This window comes from Salvelinus alpinus, chromosome 15 (assembly GCF_045679555.1).
Source record: "Salvelinus alpinus chromosome 15, SLU_Salpinus.1, whole genome shotgun sequence".
Taxonomy (NCBI): Eukaryota; Metazoa; Chordata; class Actinopteri; order Salmoniformes; family Salmonidae; genus Salvelinus; species Salvelinus alpinus.
This window is the reverse complement of record NC_092100.1, coordinates 36,360,768-36,382,038: the sequence shown is the minus strand read 5'-3', so window position 1 is coordinate 36,382,038 and position 21,271 is coordinate 36,360,768. Positions and strand designations below refer to the sequence as shown.

Genomic DNA, 21,271 nt, shown 5'->3' with positions numbered 1-21,271 from the left:
TCTGCAGACCTCACTACCCTCTGGAGAGCCTTACGGTTGTGGGCGGAGCAGTTGCCGTACCAGGCGGTGATACAGCCCGACAGGATGCTCTCGATTGTGCATCTGTAGAAGTTTGTGAGTGCTTTTGGTGACAAGCCGAATTTCTTCAGCCTCCTGAGGTTGAAGAGGCGCTGCTGCGCCTTCTTCACAACGCTGTCTGTGTGGGTGGACCAATTCAGTTTGTCCGTGATGTGTACACCGAGGAACTTAAAACTTTCCACCTTCTCCACTACTGACCCGTCGATGTGGATAGGGGGGTGCTCCCTCTGCTGTTTCCTGAAGTCCACAATCATCTCCTTTGTTTTGTTGACGTTGAGTGTGAGGTTATTTTCCTGACACCACACTCCGAGGGCCCTCACCTCCTCCCTGTAGGCCGTCTCGTCGTTGTTGGTAATCAAGCCTACCACTGTAGTGTCATCCGCAAACTTGATGATTGAGTTGGAGGCGTGCATGGCCACGCAGTCGTGGGTGAACAGGGAGTACAGGAGAGGGCTCAGAACGCACCCTTGTGGGGCCCCAGTGTTGAGGATCAGCGGGGTGGAGATGTTGTTACCTACCCTCACCACCTGGGGGCGGCCCGTCAGGAAGTCCAGGACCCAGTTGCACAGGGCGGGGTCGAGACCCAGGGTCTCGAGCTTGATGACGAGTTTGGAGGGTACTATGGTGTTAAATGCTGAGCTGTAATCGATGAACAGCATTCTCACATGGGTATTCCTCTTGTCCAGATGGGTTAGGGCAGTGTGCAGTGTGGTTGCGATTGCGTCGTCTGTGGACCTATTGGGTCGGTAAGCAAATTGGAGTGGGTCTAGGGTGTCCGGTAGGGTGGAGGTGATATGGTCCTTGACTAGTCTCTCAAAGCACTTCATGATGACGGAAGTGAGTGCTACGGGGCGGTAGTCGTTTAGCTCAGTTACCTTAGCTTTCTTGGGAACAGGAACAATGGTGGCCCTCTTGAAGCATGTGGGAACAGCAGACTGGGATAAGGATTGATTGAATATGTCCGTAAACACACCAGCCAGCTGGTCTGCGCATGCTCTGAGGACGCGGCTGGGAATGCCGTCTGGGCCTGCAGCCTTGCGAGGGTTAACACGTTTAAATGTTTTACTCACCTCGGCTGCAGTGAAGGAGAGCCCGCAGGTTTTGGTAGGGGGCCGTGTCAGTGGCACTGTATTGTCCTCAAAGCGGGCAAAAAAGTTGTTTAGCCTGTCTGGGAGCAAGACATCCTGGTCCGCGACGGGGCTGGTTTTCTTTTTGTAATCCGTGATTGACTGTAGACCCTGCCACATACCTCTTGTGTCTGAGCTGTTGAATTGCGACTCGATTTTGTCTCTGTACTGGGACTTAGCCTGTTTGATTGCCTTGCGGAGAGAATAGCTACACTGTTTGTATTCGGTCATGCTTCCGGTCACCTTGCCCTGGTTAAAAGCAGTGGTTCGCGCTTTCAGTTTCACGCGAATGCTGCCGTCAATCCACGGTTTCTGGTTTGGGAATGTTTTAATCGTTGCTGTGGGTACGACATCGTCAATGCACTTCCTAATGAACTCGCTCACCGAATCAGCATATTCGTCAATATTGTTGTTGGACGCAATGCGGAACATATTCCAATCCGCGTGATCGAAGCAGTCTTGAAGCGTGGATTCAGATTGGTCGGACCAGCGTTGAACAGACCTGAGCGCGGGAGCTTGTTGTTTTAGTTTCTGTTTGTAGGCTGGAATCAACAAAATGGAGTCGTGGTCAGCTTTTCCGAAAGGGGGGCGGGGGAGGGCCTTATATGCGTCGCGGAAATTAGTATAACAATGATCTAGGGTTTTTCCAGCCCTGGTAGCACAATCGATATGCTGATAGAATTTAGGGAGTTTTGTTTTTAGATTAGCCTTGTTAAAATCCCCAGCTACGATGAATGCAGCCTCAGGGTGTGTGGTTTCCAGTTTACAAAGAGTCAGATAAAGTTCGTTCAGGGCCATCGATGTGTCTGCTTGGGGGGGAATATATACGGCTGTGATTATGATTGAAGAGAATTCCCTTGGTAGATAATGCGGTCGACATTTGATTGTGAGGAGTTCTAGATCAGGTGAACAGAATGACTTGAGTTCCTGTGTGTTGTTATGATGATCACACCACGTCTCGTTAATCATAAGGCATACCCCCCCGCCCCTCTTCTTACCAGAAAGATGTTTGTTTCTGTCGGCGCGATGCATGAAGAAACCAGCTGGCTGCACCGACTCCGTTAGCGTCTCTTGAGTTAGCCATGTTTCCGTGAAGCAGAGCACGTTGCAATCCCTGATGTCTCTCTGGAATGTTACCCGTGCTCGGATTTCATCAACCTTATTGTCAAGAGACTGGACATTGGCGAGTAGTATGCTAGGGAGTGGAGCGCGATGTGCCCGTCTCCGAAGCCTGACCACGAGACCGCCTCGTTTGCCCCTTTTACGGCGTCGCACAGGGTCGCCGGCTGGGATCAGATCCATTGTATTGGGTGGAAGGCAAAACACTGGATCCGTTTCGGGAAAGTCATATTCCTGGTAGGAACGATGATGAGTTGACGTTAATCGTATATTCAGTAGTTCCTCCCGACTGTATGTAATGAAACCTAAGATTACCTGGGGTACCGATGTAAGAAATAACACATAAAAAAACAAAATACTGCATATTTTCCAAGGAACGCGAAGCGAGGCGGCCATCTCTTTTCGGCGCCGGAAGTTCTAGTCAGTTCTAGGCAGTCAAAGTAGTAGTGTTCTTTTTCAGCAACTCTGACTAATGGATACAATACGGCAGCAACTACAAAGATTAGCCTACATCATCACACAAAACGCAGATTGTTTTTGCTCCTATGTGATGTGTAGGGACTGTGTCCTGCTTGTGCACCTGCAATATCAGTTACAACAGTCTGACGGTTGTAGCCTTCATAACGGCCTTGAATGTTCCCTGGGTTTGGATGTAGTATGTATAGGGGTAAGGTGACTAAGCATTAGGACATACGATAAACAGAGTAGCAGTAGTTATATGATGATTGTACGTGAGTGTGTGTAGAGTCAGTATAAATGTGTATGCATGTTATGTGTGAGCATCAGGTGTGTGCGTATACACGCGTGCGAGTGAGTGTAGAGTCATGTGAGTTTGCATAGAGACACTAACCCACAAGGGTCAACTCCAATAATCAATGTAGCCATTTAGTTAACTTTTTAGCAGTCTTATGGCTTGGGGATAGAAGCTGTTCAGGAGCCTGTTGGGTGTCAGACTTGATCCACCGGTACCGCTTGCCTTGCGGAAGCAGAGTAACAGTCTATGACTTGGGTGGCTGGAGTCATTTTTCCAGGCCTTCCTTTCACACCGCTTGATATAGAGGTCCTGGATGGCAGGGAACTCGGCCCCAGTGATGTACTGGGCTGTCCGCAACACTCTCTGTAGAGCCATGCGATCGAGGGTGGTGCAGTTGCCATAACAAGTAGCGATCCAGCCAATCAAGATGCTCTCAATGGTGCAGCAGTATAACATTTTGAGGATATGCGGGCTCATGCCAAACATTTTCAACCTCCTGAGGGGGAAGAGGCGTTGTCGCTCCTTCTTCACGACTGTGTGTGTGAACCATTTTAAGTCCTTAGTAATTTGGACACCGAGGAACTTGAAGCTCTTGACCCGCTCCACTGCAGCCCTGTCAATATGGATGGGAGCGTGCTCACTCACACCCCCCGTTTCCTGTAGTCCACGATCAGCTCCTTGGTCTTACTGAAGTTGAGGGAGTGGTTGTTGTCCCGGCACCACACTGTCAGGTCACTGACCACCTCCCTGTAGGCGGTCTCATCGTCGCCGGTGATCAGGCCTACCGCCGTTGTGTCGTGCATGGCTACGCAGCCGTGGGAGTACAGGAGGGGACTAAGTACACACCCTTGTGGGGCCCCGGTGTTGAGGGTCAGCATGGCGGAGGTGATGTTGCCTACTCTCACCACCTGGATTCGGCCTGTCAAAGTCCAGGATCCTGTTGCAGAGGGAGATGTTCAGTCCCAAGGTCCAAAGCTTGATGATGGAGTTGATGTGTGCCATAACTAGCCTTTCAAAGCACTTCATGATTACAATTGTGAGTAATAGAGAGCGGTAGTTGTTATGGCATGAAGCCTTCGACCTCTTGGAAACAGGAATGATGGTGGTCAGTTTAAGACATGTAGGGATTACAAACTGGGAAAGTGGAAGTTGACAATGACTGTGAATATGCCTGCCAGCTGTTCTGTGCATGCTCTGAGAACGCCCTGGGATACCGTCTGGCCCGCGGCCTTGCGAGTGTTGACCTGATCAAAGAACTTACTCACGTTGGCCTCGGAGAGCGAGATCAACAAGATGGCGCCGACAGACATGGTCGCCCTGTTTCTAGCTCCTAGCCAACTTTGAATACATTTTTGTATTTGCTCAGAACATTTTTTGCATTATTACCTACAGCCGAAAATAACTTTTGGATATTAGATCGACGGTCACTCACCAGCATTTTTACTAGAAATGTGAATCTCCTGAATTATAATGTTTTACTCCCCCAAGGAGTCCACTCATCACTGGGGCTGCTCCAAGACTCCGTCGATGGAGAAGAGGAATAAAGAGTGGGCTTTTCATCCGACTCAGGAGGCGTGCATATTATCCACCGATTCTGAGTATATTACTCGCTAATGTTCAGTCCCTGGACAATAAAGTAGACGAACTCAGGGAGAGGATCTCCTTCCAGAGAGATATCAGGGACTAACATACTAGGCTTGAGCAATATACAGTTTATACCGTGTAAAGGGGTATTTCGAAATACCGATGGTATGAGGGGTTGGGGGTACCCCCGCCTCACGGGAGCTGCGTGCTACACCATTGCTTATAGCTAGCAATAAGTTAAGTATAAGTATAAGAAATCTAAAATGTGTCAAATAAATTATATCTAGCTCAGGGCTCCATCTGTGCATTTAATTTGCTTGCCAAGTGGCTAGATTTCAAGATCAAGCTTCTTGGTTACAGCAGATACATTAAATCACCTCCTGGATCAAGATCCCTGTTGCCTAAATTGTTCTATGTGTAAAAAAAATAAAAATAGCACCCCTTGTGTGCACATTCAGTAATACCGTATACCACGGTATAGTACAGCAACACTATGATAATCATACTATCAGGATATCGGCCCAACCCTATAACATTCTCTTTCACAGAATCATGGCTCACTCCGGATATGCTGTCCCTGTCCATTCAGCCAGCGGGGTTCTCCATACATCATACAGACAGAAAGAAGTTAAGGTGGAGGTGTACGTTTCATGATTAACTACTCATGGTGTGACTCTGGTACCGTACCGGAGCTCAAGTCCTTTTGTTATCCAGATCTGGAATACCCCACCATCAAATGCCAACCGCGTTACCTCCCGAGAGAATCATCTTCGGCCATCGTCACGGCCGTGTATATTCCCCCCAAGCTGACACCACGATGGCGCTCAAAGAACTACACTGGTCTATGTGAAAACTGGAAACTGTATATCCTGAGGCCATATTTATTGTAGCTGGGGACTTAATAAAGGAAATATGAGAAAAACACTACGGAAATTTTAGCAACAGATCTCCTGTGCTACCCGCTCATCGAGCACTCTTGACCATTGCTACTGCCCCTCCGGGTCGGCTACAAGGCCCGCCTCCATTCTGCTCCTCCCTTCCTATAGGCAGACACTTAAACAGGAAGTACCCGTGATAAGTATTGTTCAATGTTGGTCTGTCCAATCAAAATATTTGCTTCAAGATTGTTTTGATAAAGTGGACTGGGATATGTTCCGGGTTGCCTCAGAATAGTATTTACGTATACAGAGACTTTATGCCTGAGTTCATCAGGATAACAATAGAGGATGTTGTTCCCACTGTGATGATTTTAACTTATCCAAACCAAAACCTGTGGATAGACGGCAGAATTTGCGCAAAACTTAAAGTGCAAACCACAGCATTTAACCACGGCAAGGTGACTGAGAACATGGAAGAGTACAAACAGTCCAGCTATGCCCTCCATGAGACAATCAAACAGGCAAAACGACAGAACAGGGACAGTGGAGTTGCAATTCAACGGCTCAGACAAGAGACGTACAGTGCATTTGGAAAGTATTGAGACCACTTGACTTATTCCTCATTTTGTTACAGCCTTATTCTACAATGGATTCAATTCTTTTTTCCCCTTATCAATCTACACACAATACCCCATGATAAAGCACAAACAGGTTTGTAGAAATGTTTGCAAATGTGTTAAAAATAAAAATGAAATATCACATTTACATAAGTATTCAGACCCTTTATTGGGTTTGTTGAAGCACCTTTGGCAGCAATTAAAGTCTTCTTGGGTATGACACTACAAGCTTGGCACACCTATATTTGGGGAGTTTCTCCCATTCTTCTGTGCAAATCCTCTCAAGCTCTGTCAGGTTGGATGGGGAGTGTCGCTGCACGGCTGTCCTTCAGGTCTCTCCAGAGATGTTCGATCAGGTTCATGTCCGGGCTCTGGCTGGGCCACTCAAGGACATTCAGAGACTTGTACCGAAGCCACTCCTGCTTTGTCTTGGCTGTGTGCTTACGATCGTTGTCCTATTGGAAGGTGAACATTCGCCCCAGGTTGAGATCCTGAGCGCTCTGGAGCAGGTTTTCATCAAGGATCTCTCTGTACTTTGCTCCATTAATCTTTCCCTCGATCCTGACTAGTCTCTGAGTCCATGCCGCTGAAAAACATCCCCACAGCATAATGCTTCCACCACCATGTTTCACCGTAGGGATGGTGCCAGGTTTCCTCCAGACGTGAAGCTTGGCATTCAGGCCAAAGAGTTCAACCTTTGTTTCATCAGACCAGAGAATCCTTTAGGTGCCTTTTGGCAAACTCCAAGCAGGCCGTCATGTGCATTCTACTGAGGAGTGGCTTTCGTCTGGCCACTCTACCACAAAGGCCTGATTGGTGGAGTGCTGCAGAGATGGTTGTCCTTCTGGAAGATGTGTGCCTTTCCAAATCATGTCCAATCAATTGAATTTACCACAGGTGGAATCCAATCAAGTTGTAGAAACATCAAGGATGATCAATGGAAACAGGATACAGGATTTTCAATAAATTAGCAAAAAGTTCTAAAAACATGTTTTCACTTGGTCATTGTGGGTGAGTGGGTGAGGTAGATGGTTGAGAATAAATGTAATCAATTTTGAATTCAGGCTGTAACACAACAAAATGTGGAATAAGTCAAGGGGTATGAATACTTTCTGAAGACACGAAAATATCCTCAAATAAAAAGGTGACATTCCTGTACTGTCGCCTCATAAAACATTTGATCTCATTTCCAAAATGCTGGAGTATAGAGACCAATTAAACATTTTAGCTTCACTGAACAAATAAAAACACAGGGGAGTGTATATATAGAGTGTTTGATAGTGGTGTTATGTACCAGACATGAGAGAGATGAGTCTCTGTCGGGCCTCGTTAGAAGCTCTGGGGGTTCTGATGCGGTCAATCCACTGGTACTCTGGGTCCTCGTTCACCACCAGCTCCTCAACAAAGCCATGGACCAGCGCCACGCGGTAACACCTCGGGATGGACGTTGCTAACACACAGAGACGTGCATAAACACACACATTATCGTAATTTCTTGTGACTAGACCTCATCTCTACTATAGTACAGCCCCATAGCGAACCAGACTCACTGCAGAAGAATTTGACACCGCAAGAGGACTGTCTGAAGCGGTTCAGGTCATTGAAGAGGTCCACCTTCACCAGAACATTAATCTCCCCTCTGATACCTACAAGAGAGGAGATCAACAGAAACATTACTACCAGTCAGAAACAGCATCTAACCCTAGAAACACCAACTCTTAAATAACACGTTACTGTCCTCTCTAACACCAGGAAGACAGGAACTACATCATCATGACCCAACGGACACAGTTAAAGAACAGCTTTTAGTAAGGAAGTTTTTTTTTACAGCAGAGCAACAACATGCATTTACAGGCTGTTACACAGAGAACACTGTGTGTTCCTTTAGAGGCCTGGCTCTATATCTAACAAGTCCAACTGTGGCAATGCACCTTTTGATGGGGAAGTATATGACTGACATCATTAGTGTCAGATGGGGAACTATATAACAGACTCAGTGTATAGAATGGTAGATAGGGAATTCTACAAGATCGTTCCATTTGACTGTGATCACTTTTTGACTTTTGATTTGAACGAAACTTTCCATACAAGATTTTTTTTTATGTATAAGCTTTTAAATTATATCAAACTCATCCGTAAAAATGTTCCAGTGATGAAGAATTGGATGTCTCATGGTATGGTGTGCAAAATGGGTCAACTTAGAGAACCTCCATCTTCTGAATGTTTTGGCAATGAGGTGAAAAAAGTCACTTTCTGACCATGGGCAAATATATATTGAATGTTTCATACAAATCAAAAGGGGTTAGTCAGAAAGTGAATGAAATCAAATAGAATGACCCTATAAAAAACGCACCGTGTATAGTGTCGTAGATGGGGAACCATCCAGAGATGACAGTAGCAGCCTCGCAGGAGAGCAGAGGGTCGATGTCAATGTAGACCTTCCCTATTGCATCGTTGGCACTGTAAGTGTCATGGTCCAACACTGTGATTTGTAACGGCTCATCCTGCAAGTCCTCATCATCCACCTACAGGAAGGGTGACAAAGTTGAGGAAACAAGGATACAGGACTATCATGTTGACTGTAGCATATTTACACTGTAATCCAATGCCATTCACAAATACCTCCTGCAACTAATTTCACAGAGAAATAAGTCAAGCCATATCCAGACATTTTACCTCAAATTTGAACCACTCTGAGTTCCACTGTGGGTTAAGTGACTTGGGGAAGACGTCCGTTTTGAAAGTTGTGTTGCCAAACTTGACCTGTAAGAACATCAATGAAGAACACAACAAGGCTAGGACTGCAGCACTGGAACACAGTATATACTGTACGTGTTGAAATGGTTGTAGGATTACGTTGACCTGATGTTTTTTCAGGATGCTCACCTCTACAAAGGCATCAGTGAGGTCGCTGGCTCTGTCCATGACAGGTAAGTGGCGCCCTGCCACGATCTTAGCTTTCAGCTTCCCCGGCATGATTCAGCTTTGTCTTAACCTGCAGATGCAAGAATTAAAAGGTAAATCATTTCATTATTATAATGCCTAAGTAAGAGGACGTCTGCACTCTTTTAAGATCCTTATTACTGAAGTATCTGTTCCAGGTGCGTAGGAGTCAAAATAAGAATACTGGAAGAGATGGAGACCCGCACACTGTCAAAGAAGTGTTTACACCTTTCATTTATGCACTATGATTTGATGGGCACCATGATATTTTAATAAACATCTTATTTTGCATTCAAGTCCCAGTTTTGGATTTATTCTTTTTTTCGACAGTGCACGGGTCTCCATCTCTTCCATTATTAAAATGCCAACACGTGTACTGTTTACCTGTATTCATCAGACCATGATAAAAGATGAATTAATTAATGAGCTAACAAACCTAAGGTCACACTGCAGTTGTGCTACTAAGAATGCTGACAGTCCTGTTTGGCACTGACATGGGCACGTGGTCATGTGACATAGGTTGCTGACAGTTAAAGAGTAGGAATAACTCGAAAAGTGAGGAGTAAAGAAGTCTCAAGGTATTGCTCACCTGAAATAGAGTACCTTACGATAAGGTGTAGACCACACTATCTATATTATTCGTAGCCGTCTATTTACCACCACAAACCGATGCTGGCACTAAGACCACACTCAACCAACTCTATAAGGCCATAAGCAAACAAGAAAATGCTCATCCAGAAGCGGCGCTCCTAGTGGCTGGGGACTTTAATGCAGGCAAACTTAAATCAGTTTTACCAGCATGTCACATGTGCAACCAGAGGAGAAAAAAAAAAAAAAAAAAACTCTAGACCACCTTTACTCCACACATAGATATGCATACAAAGCTCTCCCCCACCCTGCATTTGGCAAATCTGACCATAATTCTATCCTCCTGATTCCTGCTCACAAGCTTAAACTAAAGCAGGAAGTACCAGTGACTCTCACAATACGGAAGTGGTCAGATGACGTGGATGCTATGCTACAGGACTGTTTTGATAGCACAGACTGGAATATGTTCCCGGGATTCATCCAATGGCATTGATGAGTATACCACCTCAGTCATCGGCTTCATCAATAAGTGCATCGATGACGTTGTCCACTCAATGACCGTAAGTACACATCCCAACCAGAAGCCATGGATTACAGGCAACATCCGCAACCAATCCGGACGCTTATAAGAAATCCTGCTATGCCCTCAGACAAACCATAAAACAAGCAAAACTTCAATACAGGATTAAGATTGAATCCTACTACACCAGCTCTGACGTTTGTCGGATGTGGCAAGGCTTGAAAACTATTAAGGACTACAAAGGGAAAGCCAGCCACGAACTGCCCAGTGACGCGAGCCTACCAGACGAGCTAAATGCCTATTATGCTCGCTTCGAGGCAAGCAACACTGAAGCATGCACGAGAGCACCAGCTGTTCTGGACGACTGTGTGATAACACTCTCGGTAGCCGATGTGAGCAAGACCTTTAAACAGGTCAACATTCACAAAGCCACGTGGCCAGACAGATTACCAGGACGTATACTCCGAGCATGTGCTGACCAACTGGCAAGTGTCTTCACTGACATTTTCAACCTCTCCCTGACCGAGTCTGTAATACCTACTTCTTTCAAGCAGACCAAGGAAGTGAAGGTAATCTGCCTAAATGATTACCACCCTGTAGCACTCACGTAGGTAGCTATGAAGTGCTTTGAAAGGCTGGTCATGAATTACATTAACAGCACCCTCCCTGATACCCTAGACCCACTCCAATTCGCATTCCAACCCAACAGATCCACAGATGATGCACTCCACACTGCCCTTTCCCACCTGGACAAAAGGAACACCTATGGGAGTATGCTGTTCATTGACTACAGCTCAGCGTTCAACACCATAGTGCCCAGGAAGCTCATCACTAAGCTAAGGACCCTGGGACTATATATATACAGTGGGGAGAACAAGTATTTGATACACTGCCGATTTTGCAGGTTTTCCTACTTACAAAGCATGTAGAGGTCTGTAATTTTTATCATAGGTACACTTCAACTGTGAGAGACGGAATCTAAAACAAAAATCCAGAAAATCACATTGTATGATTTTTAAGTAATTAATTTGCATTTTATTGCATGACATAAGTATTTGATCACCTACCAACCAGTAAGAATTCCGGCTCTCACAGACCTGTTAGTTTTTCTTTAAGAAGCCCTCCTGTTCTCCACTCATTACCTGTATTAACTGCACCTGTTTGAACTCGTTACCTGTATAAAAGACACCTGTCCACACACTCAATCAAACAGACTCCAACCTCTCCACAATGGCCAAGACCAGAGAGCTGTGTAAGGACATCAGGGATAAATTGTAGACCTGTACAAGGCTGGGATGGGCTACAGGACAATAGCCAAGCAGCTTGGTGAGAAGGCAACAACTGTTGGCACAATTATTAGAAAATGGAAGAAGTTCAAGATGACGGTCAATCACCCTCGGTCTGGGGCTCCATGCAAGATCTCACCTCGTGGGGCATCAATGATCATGAGGAATGTGAGGGATCAGCCCAGAACTACACGGAAGGACCTGGTCAATGACCTGAAGAGAGCTGGGACCACAGTCTCAAAGAAAACCATTAGTAACACACTACGCCGTCATGGATTAAAATCCTGCAGCGCACGCAAGGTCCCCCTGCTCAAGCCAGCGCATGTCCAGGCCCGTCTGAAGTTTGCCAATGACCATCTGGATGATCCAGAGGAGGAATGGGAGAAGGTCATGTGGTCTGATGAGACAAAAATAGAGCTTTTTGCTCTAAACTCCACTCGCCGTGTTTGGAGGAATAGAAGGATGAGTACAACCCCAAGAACACCATCCCAACCGTAAAGCATGGAGGTGGAAACATCATTCTTTGGGGATGCTTTTCTGCAAAGGGGACAGGACGACTGCACCGTATTGAGGGGAGGATGGATGGGGCCATGTATCGCGAGATCTTGACCAACAACCTCCTTCCCTCAGTAAGAGCATTGAAGATGGGTCGTGGCTGGGTCTTCCAGCATGACAACGACCCGAAACACACAGCCAGGGCAACTAAGGAGTGGCTCCGTAAGAAGCATCTCAAGGTCCTGGAGTGGCCTAGCCAGTCTCCAGACCTGAACCCAATAGAAAATCTTTGGAGGGAGCCGAAAGTCCGTATTGCCCAGCGACAGCCCCGAAACCTGAAGGATCTGGAGAAGGTCTGTATGGAGGAGTGGGCCAAAATCCCTGCTGCAGTGTGTGCAAACCTGGTCAAGAACTACAGGAAACGTATGATCTCTGTAATTGCAAACTAAGGTTTCTGTACCAAATATTCAGTTCTGCTTTTCTGATGTATCAAATACTTATGTCATGCAATAAAATGCAAATTAATTACTTAAAAATCATACAATGTGATTTTCTGGATTTTTGTTTTAGATTCCTTCTCTCACAGTTGAAGTGTACCTATGATAAAAATTACAGACCTCTACATGCTTTGTAAGTAGGAAAACCTGCAAAATTGTCAGTGTATCAAATACTTGTTTTCCCCACTGTATATATATATTTTTTTTTTTTATAATAATGACAATTACAACAATACTGAATGAACACTTATTTTAACTTAATAGAATACAGAAATAAAATCAATTTAGTCTCAAATAAATAATGAAACATGTTCAATTTGGTTTAAATAATGCAAAACCACAGTGTTGGAGAAGAAAGTAAAAGAGCAATATGTGCCATGTAAAACAGCTAACGTTTAAGTTCCTCGCTCAGAACATATGAAAGCTGGTGGTTCCTTTTAACATGAGTCTTCAATATTCCCAGTTAAGAAGTTTTAGGTTGTAGTTATTATGACACGTCGACTATATCTCTCTATACCATTTGTATTTCATATACCTTTGACTATTGGATGTTCTTATAGGCACTATAGTATTGCCAGCCTAATCTCGGGAGTTGATAGGCTTGAAGTCATAAACAGCGCTGTGCTTCAAGCATTGCGAAGATTTGCTGGCAAACGCAGGAAAGTGCTGTTTGAATGAATGCTTACGAGCCTGCTCCTGCCTATCACCGCTCAGTCAGACTGCTCTCTCAAATATCAAATCATAGACTTAATTATAATAAACACACAGAAATACGAGCCTTAGGTCATTACTATGGTAAAAAACGGAAACTATAATTTCAAAAACAAAACGTTTATTCTTTCAGTGAAATACGGAACCGTTCCATATTTTATTGAACGGGTGGCAACCCTAAGTCTAAATATTGCTGTTACATTGCACAACCTTCAATGTTATGTCATAATTATGTAAAATTCAGGCAAATTAATTACGGTCTTTGTTAGGAAGAAATGGTCTTCACACAGATCGCAACGAGCCAGGCGGCCCAAAGCGCTGCATATACCCTGACTCTGCTTGCACTGAACGCAAGAGAACTGACAATTTCTCTGGTTAATATTGCCTGCTAACATTAACTTTTTTTAACCTAATATGCAGGTTTAAAAATACATACTTGTGTATTGATTTTAAGAAAGGCATTTATGTTTATGGTTAGGTACATTGGTGCAACGATTGTGCTTTCTCCGCAAATGCGCTTTTGTTCGCGAAGATGAAGTAGGCTGTGATTCGATGATAAATTAACAGGAACTGCATTGATTATATGCAACGCAGGACAAGCTAGTTAAACTAGTATTATCATAAACCATGTGTAGTTAACTAGTGATTATGTTAAGATAGTTTTTTTATAAGATAAGTTTAATGCTAGCCAGCAACTTACCTAGGCTACTTGCTGCACTCGCGTAACAGGTGGTCAGCCTGCCACGCAGTCTCCTCATGGATTGCAATGTAATCGGCGCCCAAAAATGCCGATTACCGATTGTTATGAAAACTTGAAATCGGCCCTTAATTAAATCGGCCATGCCGATTAATCGATCGACCTCTAGACACAACAGTGGTAGGCCTGATCACTGATCACCAACCTCTCCCTCAGTGTGAGCAAGACAAAGGAGCTGATCGTGGAGTACAGGAAAAGGCGGGCCGAACAAGCCCCCATTAACATCGCCGTCGCTGTAGTGGAGCGGGTCGAGAGTTAAGTTCCTTGGTGTCCACATCACCAACGAATTATCATGGTCCAAACACACCAAGACAAAACATTTTGCCCCTCAGGAGACTGAAAAGATTTGGCATGAGTCCCCCAGATCTTCAAAAAATGTCTACAGCTGCACCATCAACAGCATCCTGACCGCATCACCGCCTGGTATGGCAACTGCTCGGCATCTGACCATAAGGCGCTACCGAGGGTAGTGCATACGGCCCAATACATCACTGGGGCCAAGCTTCCTGCCATCCAGGACCTACATAATAGGTGGTGTCAGAGGAAAGCCCATAAAATTGTCAGAGACTCCAGTCGCCCAAGTCATAGACCATTTTCTCTCTGCCTCCGCATGGCAAGCGGTACCGGAGCGCCAAGTCCAAGACCAAAAGACTCCTTAACAGCTTCTACCTCCAAGCCATAAGACTGCTGAACAATTAATCAAATGGCCACCAGGCTATTTACATTGACATAACATTTTATTTCATTTGTAACTTTGCATTGGGACTTTTGACTTGTATACTAATGCAAATCTATATGTTACATGTAGTTAAGTTTATGCTACCCACCCTTTAAGACCGATAAGTAGGGTGTCCACCCACTCCGCTCAGAATGGGTGAAAAGGCGCTTTGGTGATGACATATCACTTCCTTATGTTATAAAACATTTTACCAAGACAAAAATGATTATTAATGTTGTGAATTGTTCAGTGGGGTCTATGTCTAACATATCATTAAGATAATATCCAAAGGTTTAGATTCCGTAAGCTAATACATCCGATAATAGGCACCAAGCTCTGTTGACAGCAGTACAGATTTCACGTAACAACTTTTGAGAACTTTATATTTTGTGGTCGTCGTCGTCTTTAAAGTTATTTCTGCAGGGTCGCAACGAGCTGAATTAAAGGTAAAATACTTTGAAAATAAAAAGCTTGGTATACGCTAGAGATGTAACGATTCACCTATACACATCGGTCCCTGATTAAAATGTTTAAGTGACTGCATCGGTCCACAGAGCCCAAAATCTATCTAAATGAAGCATGCATCAACAGGTTCAAACGTTATGAATTGTTTTGCTCATATTAACGTTTTGCTCATATTACTTTCCTTCTACCTTCCGAAAATACCTAATCTTAAGTGACAACTGATGTGTCCTCTCCTTCAGTATCGAACTAAGCATGTAACGGTTGACATATTGATCTACAAGTAATGTTGCATGCCTAACAACCCCCAGGCAATATCAGCGGTGCAGAGCACCGGCGGAGAAACAATCTTCGGCAAAATCATTCGCTAGGAAATTCCTGCAAAAATATTAATTCGCTCGCGCGCTGTGCCCGGCGGCGTGGCACCTTCAGCACTCATATGCTAAAAACAGCTTACGCAATATTAGGCTTTATTTATACTGAACAAAAATATAAAACAACATGTAAAGTGTTGGTCCTATGTTTCATAAGCTGACATAAAAGATCCCAGTTCCGAGTTAGTTATTTTGAGCGCGACAGAAATCATGCTGGATTGACAGCATGGCCAATGTTGAATGTTAATCATTTTAAGCTTGGAAAAGAGACCCTTAAACCCAGAATTGGGACCACACAGCCACTCCACTGAATAGCAGGCTAGTGATCCCAGGCTGTATCACAACCGGCCGTGATCGGGAGTCCCATAGGATGGCGCACAATTGGTCCAGCGTCGTCCGGGTTAGGCCGTCATTGGAAATAAGAATTTGTTCTAGGGATGCACGATATAATTGGTGAACATATCGGAAACGGACAATATTAGCAATAAATGCCAACATCGGTATCGGCCCGATGTCTAGTGTAACGCCGATGTGCAAAACCGATGTCAACGCTGACATGCATACATATACAACGTAGGTACATGACGTAATGACGCCACGTAAAATTTTGCGCTACACGTGTGTAAGAAATGCTGTCTTCATTGACCTTAACACATAGCTATAATACTGTTATAATGCCTTCCTTATTAAAGCAGACTTTGTTGCAAATATCTTGCTACACCCCACAGTTAAACACCATCTGCCCGTAACAGATACAAACCTCACTCCCCCACGCAGGGGAGGATGGCTGACTCAGACCTTTTATTACCACTGATAAGGGAGGCATGCCATTATACGAGCACGCACACGCACATGCACACACACACACACACACCCTTGTTTCAGGCTGGGTTTCCAAGAACAAAGAACAGTGCCAAGAACCAATGAGGCATTGATACCAGCGTGGAGGGGACGGGCCTCCACTTACAACGACCAGTCAGGAGCACGAAATACCAGAATCTACCTACGTCATTCACTGTATAAAATGTACTGCACAATATGTTTCGGGACTCGCTTCTGCTAGTTCCTTCTGAGCTAAATGAACGAGCCCGTGCACGCTTTGCTCAGATATCTTTACCTCCAAATAAACGGTCTTTACTATATACCGATCCACCCTGTCCAGCGTCTTGACTTGGTCTCATTTCTCTAGTAACGAATCATCAACACGTGCAACACAGCATTCCTAACCTAGCCCATAATGTCTGCTGTGTGGATCGAGCAGTCAACAAGTCGAGCAGTCATTTGAAAGAGTAAGGAAATTTCAGCGAGACAACTCAAAGGCAAAATCCATTAACTCTAAGAAAATGGAATTCATTGCCCTTGACAATAAACCAATCTCTGTGGGTGATGTGGGCTTTCGTAACTGGTCGAGCACCGGTACACACTACCAAGTGAGCTATTTTTAAGATGTTGCCCTACAGGAGTTACACAGTAATAGCGTCACTGCTATTAGCTTCACAACATACTATGGAACGCCGTTTGGGTCTTTGTGTGTCAAAAAAGATGCACGTCAAATAACACTATTTGAAGCATTAAATAAGCTTTTAACTTGAAACGTCAAATAACACAGTTCTATTAAAGAATGTTGTGTGTTCTGAATTTGTACGTGCAAGCCAAGCGCCACCACTACTATCAGTAGCACTGTCAAAGTTGTACAACATGTCTGCAAACAAGCAAACACCGGCCACGAACGATGTGTTTACAATACCGTGTTGGTAATAAAGCATTATTTGTTTGACCGCAACTTCTGGGGTAGCTAGCTAGCTTTAGCTTGGTACCTAGCTAGCACCAGTACAACCAGCCTGAAAACAATGACCAGTAGAAACTGCAGTAATTTTCATTATTCTTAGCAATGATTTAGGAATCCTTGTGAGTAAGTATTAGCTAGGTAACCACTTGTTGTTTGCCTATTGAAATTGAACTTCAGTTCATGAAAATAAATAGCTAGCCAGCTACGTAACTCTGTTGCCCAAAGCTGACATTATAAGCAGCCTGCTAGCTTCATCTGGCTAGTGAGGCTAGACCGGAACGGGTTATGTGTTGTGAAGCTAGCCACAATAAGGATTAGGCACAATACTGGAATTTGCAGGTTGGACTTCAAAACAAAAGTGCCTCTTTGAAAGTGATGCAGAAGGTTACAATTGGTGGAATCATGCCATATTTAGACTAGATCATGTTAAACAAGGTTGGACTGTGAAGCAATGGAATGGGGTATCAGTCTACTCGGTAACACTAACAGAACACAACTGTGAAGGTTCACACAAATATTAGCGTTGTAGCTCTTATCGCCAGACTGTGACTGTGTGAAATCCCCTCCCCAGTCAGCCTAGTGTGTGTATTGAGATTCATATTGCACTGTACAGCTTTACCTAAGGATTGGGGATCAATGAAATGGGTCTACTCAATACCCAAGCAATTTTTTCCCAACGTCCTCCTCAGAGTTACCAGACTCCAAAACATCCACGCAGTATTGTTTTTCCTCAGGAATAGTGTTCAATACACATAGTTTGACAATAAAGGTGGCTCAATTCACAGTTGTTTCAGAGTCCCGCAATAAGAGCTACGATGCTAATGTTCTCTGGGTGTCACTGAGTAGACTGATACCCCATGTCATTGATCCACAATCCATAGGCAAGGCTGTACAGTGAAATAAGTATGCCCCCAACGCAATTTTAAAGTATAATACATCCAGACTGATTTCAACAGATTTGTCAAATTATCTCATTATTGTCTTTTGTTGATTTTATATAAACAACATTCCAACCTCGTTTAGCATGATCCATTCAATTATGGCATAATTCTACTTTAAATATTCATTTACATCACTGTCAAAGACATACTTTATTTTGAAGGCTAACCACATAGTCCACTATTGTGACTAATCCTTATTGTGGCTAGCTTCACATAAATGTGTTCGACCACCATTAATCAAATAAGAACCGTCTTATAAATTAGGGTTATTTTAGATGATGACACATAGCTATATAGTTAGCTAGCTAACTATAGCTAGCTACTGAAACAGAGGTCGTTTTGCTATGTTTTTGGGGAAGAACATTGTTTGCATCCATGAGCTAGCTAGCTTTTATTATAACCAGCACTGTAGGTGTGCGAGACAACTTCACCAGCATCATTGCATACGTACCGATGAATCGTTGTGACATATGAAATACGAGTGAGTGTAATCAATGTGTAATAACTACGTAAAAAAATGATGAACGTGTTAAATTATTATGTGACGTGAAGTCATATTCAGGTCCTGATTGGTCAAATAGTGTTATTTGACATGTATCTTTTTTGACATGCAAAGACCCAAACAGCGTTCCATAGAAATCCTGGATGAGAATGAAACTTCTAAACAAATGAACAACGAAACAGCAAGTAAGTGAAATAAATAGGTTTTGATTATGTTTTACTGGTAATGAGGACATACGTAACTGCCAACAAAATTACTTTTGGGTCAGTGTGGTGTGTGTAACCTTTATTTAACAAGGCAAGTCAGTTAAGAACAAATTCTTATTTACAATGACAGTCTACCCCGGCCAAACCCAGACGACGCTGGGCCAACTGTGCGCTGCCCTATGGGACTCCCAATCACGGCCGGATGTGATACAGCCTGGATTCGAACCAGGAACTGTAGTGACGCCTCTTGCACTGAGATGCAGTGCCTCAGACCAGTCTAATCAAAGCTACTGTAGATATAACGTGATTTGAAGTAATTTTATCTGTGGCCAATGACCTTGAGCCTTCTTGGATGGGCACTTCTAATACAACTCTATGGCAGCACCCAAGGGACTTGAATTTTCGAGCTCTACCCTGAGATTTGGCAGTGAAGTAGTGTCCCCATTGAGTGACAGAACTCTGAGCCAATCAAGGAGCAACTAGAGAACATTACCAACCCCTTCGCTCTGTATCTTCCACTGGCTCCCCAACAGAAATTACCTGCATTTTGGAGCTGCCTGACTCAAGAAAGCAAAAAAGAGACCATGTTTGTATGCGGCTTTATTAACTCAATGCCCTAAATAGGGTGAAAAATACCCTACATAATGCCTGTTTTTTAATGATTACTTCAAACTATGGCAAGCAGCTGGGACATATGGTAATATTATGAAACTGGGCTCCATGGTGGATGCAATGAACTAGTTTTTATCAGAAAAGAACGCACACATGTTCATGTGTCCAGCCTACCAGTAGCTAGCTACAAGTTAGCTAGCATTACGGCATTGCAGTTGACAGTGACATGCGTAGATAGCTATGTCTGTGCGACTGGGTCGCCCCACAAAATTGACATCTGTTACAAACAGCATAGGTAGCTAACATATTAAGCAAGTTGGCTATCTATGTTATTAGACGTCATTGAGTGTCGTTACCAGGACTATGACTTACGAGAAAGTTGGGGACCCAGTAGCGTTTTTTCAGCTGGACATTGTTGACAGCCCGCGCGCCTGACCTCCGCCTCTCTCCCAAACATGACGGGAAGGTTATCCTCTCAAAGACCGGGTAGATGTGGCTAATATTCACTATTCGACGCTATATGGCCATTCACTGCTACAACTGGGTTACTTATGTTAAAATAATAATTAGCTAAGCTAATAAAAAAAATACACATTGCTGTTAGCGTCCGGACTGTACGAATGGAAAATGCTAGCGTCTCGTCATTAACACAAAAAAGTAGTTCCGGGGCACGGCGTTTCGGAATTTTTCACAATAAAAGTCCACTATTCTAGGTGCCAAAGTAAAAGTGGGGTTGGGATTACTCACTAGGGCAGGGGTATTCAACTCTTACCCTCGAGGTCCGGAGCCTACTGGTTAGCTGTTCTACCTGATAATTATTTGTACACACAGGGGCGCACTTAGTGATTTGGAGGCCCCAATCAGAGGCCAGTCTGCAACAGTGCTTGAGGATTATTTTAATCTATGTTGAGGATGGCAGGGAAATCGTAGATTAAAACCCATCGATTTTGTCTGTAGAGCACACTTCTGACAAAACAGAATTACGTTTTTTTTCTGCAATGTTGAAAACTAGCATATGGTAACATGTGTCCTTCCTGGTCTGAAAACAGTGATGGACATAGCAACAACAGACATCATTCTTCTTCTTCTTTGGAATTTAACCCCCCCAATTTGACTATTATATATATCGATTATACTTTGTGACACAAAATGGGAAAAGGTGAGAAAAAAATTAATAGAAAAAAACTTCCAACTAACCTTACACTCCAACTTCCAAATAACCTAAAACCCACTCCCCCATTCCACTACTTTGACCGCATCTGCTCCTGCACCATGCAATCAAAATCTTGCTGCTGGGAGCCAGCGGACCATTCAAACTGGTTTTGCCATTCAAGAGAGGAGTGACAGCGATGTGACTTTGGAGGTATGCCAACGCGAGACTACTACTAACCTAACATATGGAATTGTTTTAAGATGGTCATACCAAGAAAAATGTAGCTTTTTGATTTTGAATTTGAGGACCCCTGGTAGGTATAAAATCAATATATATTTATTTTAAATGATTTGATGCAACATTGAATTTGGCCTTGGGCCTATTGGCCCATAGAAATGCATTGAATAACTGTTTCATACACGGAAAAACTGAGAGTACATTTTTTTATCAAAAGGAAGTATGTCTTGAAATGTCTGTCCTATATCTGAGAAGTATAAGAAAGCTCAGAAAAAAAAGGTTTTACCATGGAACTACCTGTATACCTTTGACATAGAAATGCC

At 43.9% G+C, this 21,271-nt stretch overlaps 1 protein-coding gene across 18 annotated transcripts in view; it reads right to left on the bottom strand.

Annotated features, from left to right (window-relative positions):
• The window catches only part of LOC139539999 (C2 domain-containing protein 5-like), a 63,374-nt gene extending 43,151 nt beyond the window's left edge, over window positions 1-20,223 (bottom strand). For 15 of the 18 annotated variants that reach the window (XM_071343486.1, XM_071343485.1, XM_071343478.1 and 12 more), the window contains exons 1-6: window positions 19,931-20,222; window positions 9,044-9,152; window positions 8,834-8,920; window positions 8,511-8,682; window positions 7,708-7,803; window positions 7,452-7,607 (exon numbers count right to left, since the gene is read on the bottom strand). In XM_071343486.1, the coding sequence (XP_071199587.1) occupies window positions 7,452-7,607; window positions 7,708-7,803; window positions 8,511-8,682; window positions 8,834-8,920; window positions 9,044-9,133 (601 nt within the window). In that variant the 5' untranslated portion in view covers window positions 9,134-9,152; window positions 19,931-20,222. Of the gene's footprint in view, window positions 1-7,451; window positions 7,608-7,707; window positions 7,804-8,510; window positions 8,683-8,833; window positions 8,921-9,043; window positions 9,153-19,930 lie in introns of all 18 variants that reach the window. The other 3 variants (XM_071343482.1, XM_071343484.1, XM_071343473.1) reach the window with 2 other exon arrangements.
• Between the last annotated feature and the right edge of the window lie 1,048 nt (window positions 20,224-21,271).